General features: G+C 42.3%; 1 protein-coding gene across 10 annotated transcripts in view; it reads left to right on the top strand.

Moving 5' to 3' along the window:
- Positions 1 to 14,626, top strand: part of ACTN1 (actinin alpha 1) — an 86,332-nt gene extending 71,706 nt beyond the window's left edge. For 7 of the 10 annotated variants that reach the window (XM_084207002.1, XM_084207000.1, XM_084207004.1 and 4 more), the window contains 9 exons: positions 2,290 to 2,398; positions 2,884 to 3,024; positions 4,939 to 5,121; positions 5,849 to 5,983; positions 6,810 to 6,989; positions 7,909 to 8,055; positions 9,609 to 9,689; positions 11,765 to 11,923; positions 13,748 to 14,626. In XM_084207002.1, coding sequence (XP_084063128.1) covers positions 2,290 to 2,398; positions 2,884 to 3,024; positions 4,939 to 5,121; positions 5,849 to 5,983; positions 6,810 to 6,989; positions 7,909 to 8,055; positions 9,609 to 9,689; positions 11,765 to 11,923; positions 13,748 to 13,906 — 1,294 coding nt within the window. In that variant the 3' untranslated portion in view covers positions 13,907 to 14,626. Of the gene's footprint in view, positions 1 to 2,289; positions 2,399 to 2,883; positions 3,025 to 4,938; positions 5,122 to 5,848; positions 5,984 to 6,809; positions 6,990 to 7,908; positions 8,056 to 9,608; positions 9,690 to 10,235; positions 10,302 to 11,764; positions 11,924 to 13,747 lie in introns of all 10 variants that reach the window. The other 3 variants (XM_084207001.1, XM_084207009.1, XM_084207003.1) reach the window with 2 other exon arrangements.
- Positions 14,627 to 15,309: the final 683 nt, after the last annotated feature.

The following is a 15,309-nucleotide window of genomic DNA, read 5'->3' as shown; positions in this document are numbered from 1 at the left end:
CCATCCCCATACAAAAATGCTGGGAATTCCCAGTGTTTCCAAACAGTATCCAGGATACTGTTATCCAGTGTCTGGACACACCAGAAAAGCAGGCCAGAAAATGGATGAGCTCTGGGTGCTGTTGAAGAGGAGGCAGAATTATATTCCTAAGCCAAGTTTCCATCCTCTTCCAGTTCATTATGCTGCCCTGAACCCTTTCCTAAAGAGTCTGACCTGCTGCTGGCACATGGCTGTATTTCAGACTTGTTATACTGTCATACTTCTCCAGGAACAGAAGGAAAGAGGAGAGGATAGGAGGGTCCTAAAAAAAAAAAAAGTCCTCCTTATTCCAGCAAGGAAAAAGCTGCTTGAGGCCATCTTGGCCTCATTCATTCCCCCAGGAGTACCTGCACTGTGTGCACCCTGTTCAGCACTTGCTGCAGGGCTCCTCGCAGCAGATCAGCTCTTTCCCTGCTTTCCTCCAGCTTGGAAACCTTCACCACCACTCCTTTTCCTGGAAAAATACAGGTTACCATGAGAAATGGGGGACTCATCAGGATTGCTAGAGATAGCAGGCACAAAGAGCTAGCAGCTGCAGCACAGGGAGGTTTTGAAACCCTGCATGTTTCTTGGCAACAAACAGTCTGAACTACTTGGTTTTGACTCTGTTTCCTATTTTTAAATGATTTATACATCACACTGGCCTATCTGGAGTCTGGACCAAGATCAGTCCTCTTGGGCTGAAGAGCTGTTTTTCTCTAAAAAATTAGGATTACTGGATCAAGATCATTATCTTCTTTAACAACAGAGATTTACAGAATTGCTCTTTTCCACTGGAGGATTGACCTTGGAACAGGAGGAGGATTCAAGGCAATCCTCCATGTCAGTAAGATTAAAATTGAGTCTGTCTAGTCAGCAAGCATTACCTGATCTGCCACTTCCAAAGCACACACTACATGTCAGCCAAAGCAGCTGCAGCTCTAAGAGCAACAGGGAAGACTGAGGCCTAAGCTGTGGGAGAGGTTATTTCTTCTGAAGTGTGAGAACAGCAGGCTCTGCTATTGTTATAAAAGCCATCTTCCATTTCAGCAAAGAGGCCATGCCCTGAAATACCATGGCAGAGCCCTTTTCTCCCCCAGAGACACACAGAGAGATACAGAGGGTGTGGAGAAAGCCATTTCAGCCACCCATGGCAGGAATATTTGGGGACATGGCATGCTGCCCTCCCTAGCTGCAGTGGTCCAGCACAGGTGTGTTACAGGTTAGGCTTTCAGAGTTCTTTCATCTGCAGTGCTGGCTCTGCAGCAAAGTAGATCAAGCAACTGATCTGGATTAAAAACCTAGCAAAGAAGTTATTTTTAGCCCCCATCAATTACCTGGCTAGTTTACTGGAGGGCTCCACCAACAGCTGTGCCCACACACCCCAGGAGGGCAACACAATGGCTTGAAGAAACAAGAAGGCTGGGGGGGAGCAAGAGTGTAACCTGCATTACTGCTTAAAGAATTCCTCATCAGATGGCTCAGGGTCACTCAGTGATTTATTCCCAGTGATTTATTTTGGGTTTTTCTCTCAAGGCTGACACTTCCCAGATTGGCTGGTCTCCCTCTGCAGATTTCTCCCTCTTTGCCCGTGTGCAGAGCACAAAGCAATGCAAGGCTACAAGCTTTAGTGTGCCCCTTTGTTCTCCTTTCCCCAGTCATACTTTTACCAGCCTGTGTTCCTTGAGTTGTCAGCTTATAGACATGTCAGCAAAGCACTTCTTATCAGGCATATAGGAGAGAAACCTACACAGTTATTCTGGGATTGTCCTAAATAAATTTACTGGGTTATGTAATTTAGCTATTCCTTGCCACTTGTACTGTGCAATTCTTAGGACAATCTTAGGCAGTTTCTTAGTGCTCTTAATAAAATCTTCTGTTTCCATTCTGATGTATAAGACACAGTTTGTTAGACTGCATAATGTTCTTAAGCAGAATACAGGAGCAGATTGCTCTCATCATAATCTGCTTATTTCCAGTTTGAGCAAAAGTCTATGCTCCCTTCCCCATTTGGCAAGTTATTCCCAACAGGTAGCCAGCCCCAGTATTTGTTGAGGTCTTGGGTGGTCCTGTTCTGTGCTGCTTGGTTCAGCATAACAGTGTCTCCTAAACTAGATCCTGATATCATCCTGACTTGCTTTATTTGCAGTGACCATGATCTCTTTGTCTGAATCTGTCTTCAAGACGGATGAAGATTTCTAACAGGTTTCTCTTATTTCTGTACAGGGTCAGTGTTTGACTTCTTGTCATTTTTCTCCCCACCCTTTATAGTGAGCTGGACTATTACGACTCTCCCAGTGTCAATGCCAGGTGCCAGAAGATCTGTGACCAGTGGGATAATCTGGGTGCCCTAACCCAGAAACGTAGAGAAGCCTTGGAGGTGAGACACGTCACAAGCTGGACCTTCTGGGTAGTGCGTTCGTGGGGGCCAAGCTGCAGTGGGCACAAGCAATATCAGCTTACTTGTGAACTCCTGGAACATCCTGCACTGTAGACATGGGCTTCATTTCAGAATACTTAGGCTGCTTTTCTTCAGCTCAGTTATGGTGCCATTTGTTTGCTCAGGCTATTGATTTATTTTTACTTTTTGTTGTTGTTTGTAATCTCATTCTGCCTGAAATTTTGCCTTGTTTTGTTTTATTTCAAAGGACCTTGGATTTATTTTATTTCACTTAGAGTTAAAAACTCTGTCCAGTGTGTAATCTCTTAACAGCAGAGAGATTTTTACTGACTTGCTATCCTGGGAGCACCAAGGAGGTCTGAAAGGAAGGAGCAGCTTAGACAACCCATGTATCTATGTGATTATTCTTCTCCAACCATCTCTCCTGATTTTCTTTCTTTTATTTCTTTTTTTTTCATGCACAGAGGACCGAGAAACTACTGGAAACAATTGACCAGTTGTACCTGGAGTATGCCAAACGAGCTGCCCCTTTCAATAACTGGATGGAAGGGGCCATGGAAGATCTGCAGGACACATTCATTGTTCACACCATTGAGGAGATCCAGGTACAGAACAGTCATTTGCACCAGTTAGGTGGGGACAGTGAGAAGTTTGGGGTCTCCTGAGTTGTATGAATTCAGAGTGGTAGGAATTTATAGGTAATATTTTGGTGCTTCTGCTCTGTTGAGTGAGCCTTATCAAGATAAACAAAACATAAGTATCTTTTTCCTTTATTTTCTTCAAAAACCTGGATCTGAATAGGTATAAAGCATACATACATCATCCTAGCTGGACGCAAAAACTGACAACAGATTTTTCAGAGTAACTCCAAAGCCATATTAATGGAAACCTGAAAACTGAGAGAACCTTTTAGGGTCTTGTGGAATTTTTCTTAACACACATGAGCAAAGCTACTTGCAGGGTCTGCAGGTCAATTCTCACATGGAATGTTGTGTCCAGGTCATTTGGTCCTATGTGATAGGATGTACCATGAGGACAGTTGAACTACTAGCTGGTTTTTGATGCTGAGCACAAGACAAACCAGAATTGTCCATTTTGGTGCTGAATTACCATTTGAAATCAAAGTTGTCTTGCCTTCTCTAACACAACAAAGACAGTATCTCAGTTTTTCCCCTTCTGAAAGGGTGTTAGGAAAGAAACTTGTGGTATATACAGGTAATTTGCAGACCTTAGAGAGCAGGACTTACTCTTTCTTGGATTGTAGTGGGGACTTCTATTTCACTTGCCTGATGGACTTGTGAAAAGAATCCAAGTCAGGTCTTCACCAGAATAGCTGACAGAAGTGTGACCATCAGTGAGGCAGCAAATGGGAGACCTACAGGGAGCAGGACAGCCAGGACTGCGGTGCAGTAGTGACACAGTTACTTGTTCCTTCCCTCCTGAACAAAGGGGTTCATTAAGTCTTTCTCAATGCCAAATAATCTAAACAGCACTTAACCATTTCCATCGTCTCTTGTGACTTTGCAATGTCTTTCCCAGCCCCCAGACTTGTATTACATCTCTATGGCTACTACAGCAGCTGCAAAGCAATGAGTCACCGTGTAAGGAAGGAATTTTACAGAAAGTGGTTAACAGTGTGTGTTGTGAGAGAGAGCAGTCAATCACGTGGTTTACTTTCATTCCTTCTTCTGTCCACACTGTTCCCTTGCTTATCCCTGCACACACCTCTGTTTCCCATGCATTTTCCTGCCTCTCTCCCTAGACTTGATCTTCTAGGTTTCTGGGATGAAGTACCTTAAAGGCCTGTAGAAGCAGTGGGAGATGAGCCAGGACCAGCTGGCTTGTTAGCTGGCTTACAAACTACCAGCAAGCACACCCCAACCTTCAGTCCTTGGAGCATGGCCTGGGCACCACAGCGAGACGGGGAGCAGGAAGGGCCTGTTGTGGTCAGGGAGAAGGAGCTGTTTTCCAGCAGCAGGAGCATACGATGCCTGTGCAAGTTTGCAGTTGGCTGGAAGACCTTCACCTGGTTTTAACTGACTCTGATGAAATTGAATGTGACCCTCAGTACTCACCTGGAGTTACTTTGGGTGTAGAAATAGTGCATACCTAGTGGGAGAAGAGCATATCGCGTATTCAAACTAGTGAGACCTTTTTTTAATAGTAAATTCTAGTAGTCAGATCTTCTTCCCTAAAGAGGCTAACAAGCAGTCACTGAGCAGTGTTGGAGAAATAATTCACCCTAAATTATAGCCATTATTATTCCTTTTTGGTATGTGATCTCTGTCACTGGTCAACATGGGACAGAAAGAAAGGGAAAACAAGACTTCACATCATTTATCTACTTAGAACATCACATTTAGTGATACTGAGAGAACCTGATAAGTGTATTAGAGTAGCCTGCATTGTGTCCTGGGCATATGTTAGCTTTTGCAGTCACTTCAGGAGTACGTTTGCTGAAGAGGCAATTTCATAAGTAATACTCTTACCCTCGCTTTGCTGCTGCCTTCCTTCTGCAGGGATTGACCACAGCTCATGAGCAGTTCAAAGCCACGTTGCCAGATGCGGACAAGGAGCGACAAGCCATCCTGGGAATCCACAATGAAGTCTCAAAGATTGTCCAGACATACCATGTCAACATGGCAGGAACAAATCCTTACACTACAATCACCCCACATGAGATCAATGGCAAATGGGAACATGTGAGTTCTTTGCAGCCTTGTAGGGTAGTGGGGGACAGTGTCACTACTCAACCACTGTGGGCCCAGGAAATGGATTACTTACTCTGCAGTTACCCTCTCATGCTTACTGCTGAGTTTAGTGGGGTTTTGTCCTTTGGTTTTGACTCAACTGCTGTGTACTTGGAATGTGGAAGAGATACTTGGTACAATTGCCTACAGCACAGACCCCCTTTTACATGCTAATTTTAAATGAAAGTTGCTAGATTTGAAAGCTTTGAGGGTTTTAGTCTTCAGTTGACCTGCAAGTAAGTATAGCATGTGAATCAGTATCCTTTGCCACCATTCAGCCCTTCTGATGTTCTATCTCTGCTCTAAGTAGCCTTTCCCTGCTGTAATCCTAAAAGAGCAACTACTGTCCCTACCCATTGTGCTTATGATTCTTACTACCAAACAAAATCACCCATGTGAGATCTGAACAGAATCCTGCAACTCAGTTATCATGAGGCACCAAAAACCCAAATAATGAATGGAAGCTGTTTCTTGTCTTCCATGGCCTGACATGAGTTTGTGTGTATCCTACAGCAGATAGGGTTCACATTCTGTGAGCTTGCCCACTGTGACTTAAACCATATGACTGCTTGTATTCAGTGCAAACACCCACTCCTCCCTCCCTTGTGGCAACTTCTGCTTTTCCTGTACATGTGCCTTTGTGTGTCTAAACTGCACACTGAGTTACTGTTTGTTGTAGGTACGGCAGCTGGTTCCCAGAAGGGATCAAGCCCTGATGGAAGAACACGCTCGCCAGCAGCAAAATGAACGACTTCGTAAACAGTTTGGTGCACAGGCCAATGTCATTGGACCCTGGATCCAAACCAAGATGGAGGTAGGGCTCTGCAAATTTTGAAACACTATTTTCTTCTCTGATCTTTACTGATACTCTTGTTTGTGATCTCTCTTGACTGCTGTCACAGCCATTCTTTCTTTAAGTTACAGCAAGAGAAGCATCATAGAAAATACAAAGAATTCCGAGATTGATATTGGTTACTGAGGTGCTTGTACTGTTCTTCCTCTAAGTCAAGTAACAGGAAAAAAAGCATTACTTAAGATGGGGAACACTGGTATTTTAAGATTTGTGTTTATATGCAACGAATTCAAAATCCTAGATCAGAGACAGTTTGTGTAATTGCTTGCACAGCAATGGTCTTGATACATGTGACTAAGTAAATACAATTAATAAGTCAAACTTCTGCAGAGGAGACATTTTTAAGGAAGATCTCTCTTTAGGTAAGATTTGAGTTAAAGTCATTGGAGTTGATAAAACGTAAAAATACAAAGCTATTACTGATGGCAGGAGCTGGAAAGAAGAGAGCAGTTACAGAAATGTCTCTATGAAGAACTAACTTTGTAGCAAACTGTACACCAGAAAAAGATCTGGCTTGGTAGATTACTGGCTTATGGACTGCAGTTTCCTTTTCTTTTTTATCCTTGTATTAGACACATCTTATGTGATTCACTTCACTTGAAAACTGTTCAACACTGTGCTAATTTTTTTGCTGACACTGTCTCAGCTCCTGTGAAGTAACTGCTCCATGAGATTATTTTTTTGAATCATCGTGCTGTGTGAGAGTGAAATTGCTGCAATAAATGTCAGGCGTGTTGGGGCTTGTCCTTTCAGTGGAGTCTTAACTCCTTTGGCTTTGCTAATGCAGGAGATTGGCCGCATTTCAATAGAGATGCACGGGACCCTGGAGGACCAGCTCAACCACTTGCGGCAGTACGAGAAAAGCATTGTGAATTACAAACCAAAGATTGACCAGCTGGAAGGAGACCACCAGCTGATCCAGGAAGCGCTTATCTTTGACAACAAGCACACCAACTACACCATGGAGGTAAATGTTCTGGCAGCAACTAGACAGCTTCATCTGCTGTGGCCAGTTAGTGTCAGCCACATGTAGCTCTGGCAATGTGCTGTGGTTCTCAGGAAAACTGAGAGCTTGATAATATGGCCAAGCGTGCAATGACATGTCACAGAATTTCATTTTTGCCTTACTGTACTTCATGCCAACCCATTCCAATGTACTTCCAAATATAGACAACAGAAACAACCTGAGTAAGATCCCACAATGTTGCTTGAAAAATTGGTAAGTCTTGTTTCTCCTGCCACCTGGTTGTGTTAGCTGGGATTAGAAAGGGAAGTGCTGAGGATTTTGAGCTGCCACTACCTGGCAGAAGAAAAAAGTTCAACAGAAGTTTTTTTAAAGTCAGAGACTGTCTTCCTGTTGATAACATGAGGTTTCTTGGGACCAATCTGAGTTCAACATTAGTCCAGCTGAACACAGACAGGCTTTGAAACTTGTTTTTTGGTTTCTGGACATTTCCATTAAGCAACAGCAGAAGCAGGGGAGCACCAGTGTCTTCCAAGCACCGTATTTTATTCGGTTTCTTGGTAATGAGAGTCTTCTGCTTAAGTAAATCCTAGAAGTGCTGGGCTTGCCTCTCATTTATGTTAAAGGCCTCCAATATGTTGCTTTGACCAGGCAAAGGAATTTTGCAATAGGACCAAGTTTTTTTTAAGAAAAAGAAAGAAAGATCAGAAATTGGTCTCTTCAGTATGGGGTTTTTTCAGTTAAAATTCAGATTTTAAACACCTGCAGATTAGAAGGAATCTTTTCTGAGAAAATGGACACCAGGGACTGCCTTGTATACTGGGATCATTTAATTTGCAATAACTAGCACATCTGATCCAGTGGCCTCAGAAGCAGAAGAGCGACTTCTTAATTTCGATATTGTGCTGACCTCTTTTACTAGCATATCCGTGTGGGCTGGGAGCAGTTACTAACAACAATTGCTAGAACCATCAACGAAGTGGAAAACCAGATCCTGACCCGTGATGCCAAAGGAATCAGCCAGGAACAGATGAATGAGTTCCGGGCTTCTTTCAACCACTTTGACAGGGTAAGTCAGTGCTGACTGCAGCTACAAGCTTCCATGTGCACTGCGCAGTGCAATAAAAAACAAGCAGTCACTGTGATGAAGCGGGCTCACAGAAGATGTTTCATTCTTAAAAATGCCTCTCCTGTGGATCACTCATTTCTGTGAAGACTGCCAAGTGATTGTTAGCCTGGGAGAGGTATGTCTTCATAGGAAGCTGCAAAATTTCCCGGTAACGCCAGAATATGGAGAGGTTTGAAAGCTTTTTTTGGCAATTAGACTTTTATCCATTCCTCTCCAGAGAGCAAATTATTATTTGGTTTATAAAATTCTTGGGACCATCTGTTCTCCACTCTTCTATACCATCTCTGCTATATCTGAGGACAGCCTGACCTCAGAGATTGGCAATGCGTTTAAATTGCTGAACACTGGCTATTTCAGCCCTTCTCTAGCTGTCTAAGAAAAATAAACCATGGGTTCTTTTCTTATGAGAGGGACCCATGAAGCCCTGTAGATTTTATGTTTTGACCTTCATATCATGTGCCCCTTCTTTCACAACAGTCTGAATGTTAATGCAGACAGAACAGGGGTTTCCCACTTTCAACTATTTGATTATGAAGGCTTAACATTTACTTAAAAAACAGGGTTTTCTTGAAGAAAGTCACTTGAAATTGGCCCCATCATCCTGTCTGTAGCTTCCTTGATCTAGCCAGAGGTGGTGGCAGCAGGCAGGGGCTCTTCAGTGCTTTGGGGCTATTCTGAGCTAAAATTCTGCAGGATGGATGGGGATTTTTTAGTTCTTGTAGTAGCTTGTGTGTTATTTGAGGGGTGCATCCAAACACTGGGGGAGCGGGCAATGAGCAAAGGGAGGAGCAGCTGCCAGGCTGTGTTGTGCTGCACTGTACATCCGTGCTGCTGGCAGAGCTGAGCACTTGAAATAGCTTTGCCAGTCAAAGCTCCACCTCCTGTGCAGGTCACATAAATACAGCCATAATGCTGCTCCCCTGAGCTTCAGCTGGTTTTCTTTGTCTGTTCCTGGGATGCCCTGACAGCTAAGCTTCCTTGGGTGTGTTGCCAAACATACCTGCCCTCACCTACTCCTTTAGTGGAACTTTTGACTATAAGATTAAGGCAATGCTTCCCACTGCCTCTGCCTGCTTACCTGCACTCTGGGTTACTAGTGAAACACAGGGCTTCTGACACTGGATAACAAGCAGTGATGCTAGTAATTCACTTGGGAGATTGAGATCTTGAGGCTTCTGAGCATCAGCTGGTTTTGTCATTCAAATGCTCTAAACATGGGATGAGCTCTCTGAGAAGGAACTGTTCCAAGAGCATTTTTAGCACATCCTGAAATGTCATTGTGATATCTAATGTTGTGCACTTTTTATTTTTCTTCCCTGTCTTTCTATCTGCATGTCATTCTTTCTGTTCCTCTCTCCTCACCCACTGCATGGTGCACCTGTTCGTTGTCCTTTCACCTCCCTTGGATCTCCTCTGTGTGTCCCTTCCTTCCGCCCCACACCGTCACCGCACTGGCACTGCATGTCCTGCTGCCTGGCACACCGCATAACCAGGACCACTCCGGCACACTTGGCCCTGAGGAATTCAAAGCCTGTCTCATCAGCTTGGGTTACGATATTGGAAACGATGCACAGGTACTGAAAGCTAGTGGTGAACACAGCCAGATATTAAACTGTGAAAAAATAACAGTTTTTTTCCTTTCTTTTCTTGTTTGTCTTAATCCATCTGTTGTTGTTGTTCTTGTGTTTGACTATATATACATCACTTTTCTATACTACTTCCTCTCTAAATGCACTTCAATATAAACTCCTTTTTAATTCCTTAAATTTTGTTTTGGGAAAAATTCCTTTTATGTCTTCAAACTGTTCTGTTTACTTCTGTCACTTAAAACTCATTTCATTGTCCATTCCTCAATCTGTCTTGCTTAATATTTTCTTGCCCTTTTCTCATCACCAATATGTCTCTTGTGTATAAACTATTTCATGTTCAAAACCACCTTTGCTTCTTCATGGTTTCACAAACTACCTTTCCTCTGTTAATTTCATTGTCCTGTAAATCCTCCTTCTATCTTCTCCCCCCTGAAACTCATTCTTTATAACATCTCCTGTGGGTTCATTTCTCCCTGGACTGGTCTCCCTTTTCTCTTTTGGCTTTTTCCATCTTTGCGTCATTCTCTGTAGAAGAAGACTGGTATGATGGATTGTGAAGATTTCCGAGCCTGCCTTATCTCCATGGGTTACAATATGGTAATGTAGAGCCCTCTGTCACTCCTATTCAAAGTGATTCTGTAGGCACCTTCAAAAATACAGAGAGAATGTGTAGTGAATCAAGGTAAATATAGCCTTATTTTCCAGAATTACCAGCCATGTTAAATCTAGTCTTAGTTGTACACGTAAAACTCTTGTCTCGCAGCTCTAGCTAAAGGTACAAAAATGAAAATAATTGTCTAATTCCTGTATGTTTCAAATAAAAATTATATTTATCAAACTGTGTAGCTACTAGTGGAAGAAACTGTAAGCTTCTTCATATTGGTGACTGCTCTCTGCCTAGCACACACAACTTCCCCAGCCCTGAATATCAGTTTAAATCATTCAGAAGTATACATGACCTTACTTCTGAATGCACTCAGAATGCTGCTTCTCTCATTCCTGCCATTTGTTTCACATCTCCTTTCCTGGATGTAAGTTCAAGTTCTAGTCATTCTCCCTGTAGCTTTTTCCTCACCAAAATACCTGAATATTCAGAACAGTAACGTCACACCTTGAGAGGCATGACAGCTAATAGGAAGAGCTTCACCAAAGACTGATGCTCATCAAAGGACAGGAGATGAGCACAGTGCAGGCATATTTATCTGCACTCTTGGTGTCTTTGCTCCTGATATCAGGCAAAGCAGTGTTTAATCATCTTACTCATCAGCCCAGTATAAATACAGACTCTTGGGTGTAATGTGCCAAGACTGTAACATTTGATTAGGTATCTTAATTACTCTTGAAGGTATAATGTTCTGAATGTGTTAGGAGAGAGTGTTCCCAGGAGAAGATTCTGCTCTGCTCTTCCCTCCTCCTTACCTGGGGAGGAAGGAATCCCAGAGATGAGAACAGATGACCTTTGGTTTAAATGCAGAAGGAAATTTAAAAAAACTACGCTACAAGGTTTTGGTTTCTGTAGCAAAACTTCTCTGTAGGATCTTCCCTGTAGAGACTGTTTCCCTGGGCCAGTCCAGATATCCAAGTCCTTCTTTGCAAAGCCTGCCTATTAAAGATTAATACAATACTATGAAATATCCCAGAGATATTTCTTCTGTCAGCTGAAAAAAACTGCAGAAGTTCTCTTTTAAATAAAAGAAAGTAAAAGGATTCAAGGAGTGTAGATCTTCAAATACTGCTACAGACATCTAGCACATGTATAGAGAAATTTGGGTCTTCCTCTGAAGTCAGTTGGTATTGTTCTCCAGTAGGAGCATTGTCCTAGAGCTGGATGTTATCGTCAGGCATAGCTGGCCATGTTTTATTCCAGAGGACAAATGAGTAGGAAGCATCTGTACAACAGCAAGCTAAAAAAGAACATCCTGATTAAAAAAAACACCTAGAGGTGTTTTCTATTTGGCTTTGTTTTCTAGCCTGTGAGCTGAGCTGCTGAATGGTTTCTCCTCGCTTTGGTAGCACTGCTGCCCAAGTCCCCAGGCTGACATGACTCTCTTGCTCTCCAGGGAGAGGCAGAGTTTGCCCGCATCATGAGCATCGTCGACCCGAACCGTTTGGGTGTAGTGACCTTCCAGGCCTTCATCGACTTCATGTCCCGGGAGACGGCAGATACAGATACTGCTGACCAGGTTATGGCTTCCTTCAAGATCCTGGCTGGAGACAAGGTCAGGCTCCACACCTTGGTTTCCTGTATCTGCTTAACTTCTGCTTTCTTTTTTCTCCTGTCTCTGAGAGAAAGTGTCAAGGGAAGCACTCTGCCATGGGAGGGTGTTTTCACAGGAGCATTCTGTAGTGCTGGAGGAGTGCAAGGTTAAAGTGTGGGTTAATGAGCAGCCTCCTAAGGCACTCAAAAGTCTTGCTCAGCTGTCAGTCAGAACTTTACAGCCCACTCTTGCTACAAAATTTAATTAAAAGCTTGGTCGCAATTTGTTATTTTAAAATTAACAAGTTCAACGGATGGTTTTTGATAAGTCCTGAAAGCTGTTCATTACTGACAGCTGTAAACTTGAGATAATATTTCTCAGATCTGCATATCACTATCAGTTGTTACACGATCAATAGATTTTCATTGAAGACATTAAATCAATAGACTTTCATTGAGGATGTGCTGTATCTGCAGGGGGGACACCTTTTAACCATAGAAATTGGTTGAATGTAGGAAAACTCAGGGTGATATGAAAAGTATTAACTTTTGGAATTTACATCTTGAGGGGAAGCAGCTGGTGAAATATGTAATCTTATTTTTCTTATATAACAATGCCTGCTAATCTTTTATGTAACTGAACAAATAATATGTACATGTAATATTAATGTATCTCTTTATTTGCTAATGATTTTAGTTATCTCACATGAAATGTTGGATACCATTTCTCAGATTGTAATGAGGTATCCTTAAATCCAGTACTGGTTTCCATTTTTCACTAAGAATCTTTTTTTAATCATCATCTAGAAACCTCTGATACCTGTCCTTTATATACCTGACCAAAGCCAGTTTTATTGTCTTTTGAGGCCAGAAAATTCCATGTTACTCAGATAAGCTAACCACTGAATAAATAGGTACTTTGAGATGCAGTATTACTTAACTTGTTTACTCTGTACAGTACGTTACATATCCTTGTCAGTGTTTAACATGCTCTGGTAACATGAATTAATATTTCATTTTGAAGAAAAGTCCCTCATACCCCAGTCATTAAAGTGAAAAAGAAATTATAAGAAGTCAGAGGAGAGAGGAGGATGGTGTGAAACCTGAGCTTTTGCTGAGACAGACTGCAGATGGCTGGGAGTCAGTTAGCTAAAGACAACATAGTGATTATGATTAGCAAACAGGCAACTACTGTTACCTGCTGCCTGGAGAGAGGCTGAGCTAGCTCAGCTCGGTGCAGTGAGTCTCCAGAATGTGAATTTACAGAAGTTTTGCTTGCTTATTAAAAATGTCTGCAGTGAAAAGACTGTTGCTGGTACTGTGGAAGCAATACAAAGTGCTTGTCTGCTGCTTGCATTGGTTCACTAGCAAGAACTAGTGGAGATTGGCCCCTTCACTTTCTCTGAAAGGAGGGAATGGCAACTCCCAAGGAGCACAAGCAGCTGTTACCTCCTGCTGGTGAGCACCAGCATCCAAATTAAATTTCTGGTTCCTCCCATCTGCTTTCAGCAGGACCTCCTTTGTCAGCAGGAAGGCAGAGTCTTAACACTAACAACTTGCCTGACTTATTTTCCAGGTCTTTCTTTAGCTGCACCAGCATCTCATGCAAAACCAGTCTTCATTGTAAAAACCATTTGCTTGTCCTAACAGTAGGGAAGGGAGTGCATGTCTTCCCAGGGTATAAGTGCAGAGAGCTCCCTGTGTGGGTGTACAGCGCAGGTCTGGTTGTTGGGACCCTAGCCCTGAGTGTTGCCTGCTGCCCTGGTGCGACAGGGGATGGTTGTCCCTCAGGGGAAAGTCAGTTTCCAGAAAGTAACAATTGCCTTATCCTTTGTCCTCGTTGCAGAACTACATCACTGTGGATGAACTGCGGCGGGAGCTGCCTCCTGACCAGGCTGAATATTGCATTGCTAGGATGGCGCCCTACAATGGCCGTGATGCTGTACCCGGTGCCCTGGACTACATGTCCTTCTCCACAGCGCTCTATGGCGAAAGTGACCTTTAACTTTTTTCTGTCGCACCACACGCTCCCTCCCCTCTCCCCCGTCCAACACACCCTATTTTCTCTTTGCAAAGCAACCTCTGCTCCGCTCTTTTTTGTGTTTTCCTGTTTTGCTTCAGATAACAGATCACATTTTTAAGTGGGGGGGAGGACATTGACATGGGACCGCCTACCTTGCCCTTGAAATAACAGTTTACAAAATTATTTTGTGCAAAAAAGTTACGTTTTAAAAAGAACAGACATATTTTATTATAGAAAAAGGTATTTTTCTCCACCAGATTGAAACTTAAAAAGAAAATGTTAAAATATCGCACCAAATATTTTTTGTTGTGACATAGGAAGTCAAGCACAATGTTACATTCCATCCTTTCCAAAAAGAACCAAACTATGGCAAAACTCCACTTGTTCTGTTAACTATTACATTTGCGTATGTCTCTCTCATCACTTTTATCTTGGGAGGGGGGAAGGCACACAAGTGCATGTGTTTGCTGGTTCACTCATTTCATGAAAATATTTTATGATAAACTTTTGAAATTGCTGTGTTTTCTAGGGAAAAAAATAATGTACACAGCTCATGTTTTCATATTTAATTAAAAAATACAATACGCCTCCTATGTTTATCAGTGCACAACTTTTTTTGTTGCTGAGAGTTGTCTGGTTTCAGAACATGAAGCTTGAGAGTTGATAACTTTGATATTGCTTGTCACAAATCATATTAAAAACTTCTTGTGATAACAACTCTAGACTTTATTCATTTGTATAGTAAAATAGTTTAATCCTATTTAGTTAAGCATGATAAGCAGAATCCAGAATTAATGGTTTTAATTGAAGTTACACTACATTTAAAGGTATATTCTCAGCCCCATAGCCTTTTCATTCTTGCTGAATAATGTTGAAATTTTCACAGCTTAATAACCACTTTAAATCCCCAATCCACCTCTATCTTTAGAAGGACTATTGTTACTCCTTAAAAACCAGCACTGAATTAGTTACTAGAGCTGTACAAACAGCCACTGTATCTTAAACCATCCATGAAAAATTCATCTACTGTTCCATGCTCAATATTGAACATCTGACTGATTTTGATCCCATATCTTCTGACATCATAGATTCCTCCAGGGGTCATCTTTCTATTGGACATGCAAAAGAAAGCATCCATCAGGACAAATATGGGAGTTTTATTGAGCCATAAAGTAACACACACACGCATGTGTCCAGAAATTGGCAAAGGGAAGCAGCTAATCCCTTCCAGTCATCTCATATTACAAGTGCATTTCCTGCCCTCCCACAACTTTCTTAGGAAACAGGGTTAGGAGCAATAACATTAAAATAACATTACTGCTTCATTACATGTTTCAAGTGAGTGTTTTACAGGTATAAGCACATACCTCTGTCTCTAGTCCCAA

Source organism: Fringilla coelebs, assembly GCF_963513975.1.
Source record: "Fringilla coelebs genome assembly, chromosome: 6".
NCBI lineage: Eukaryota > Metazoa > Chordata > Aves > Passeriformes > Fringillidae > Fringilla > Fringilla coelebs.
This window is presented reverse-complemented; position numbering and strand designations above follow the sequence as displayed.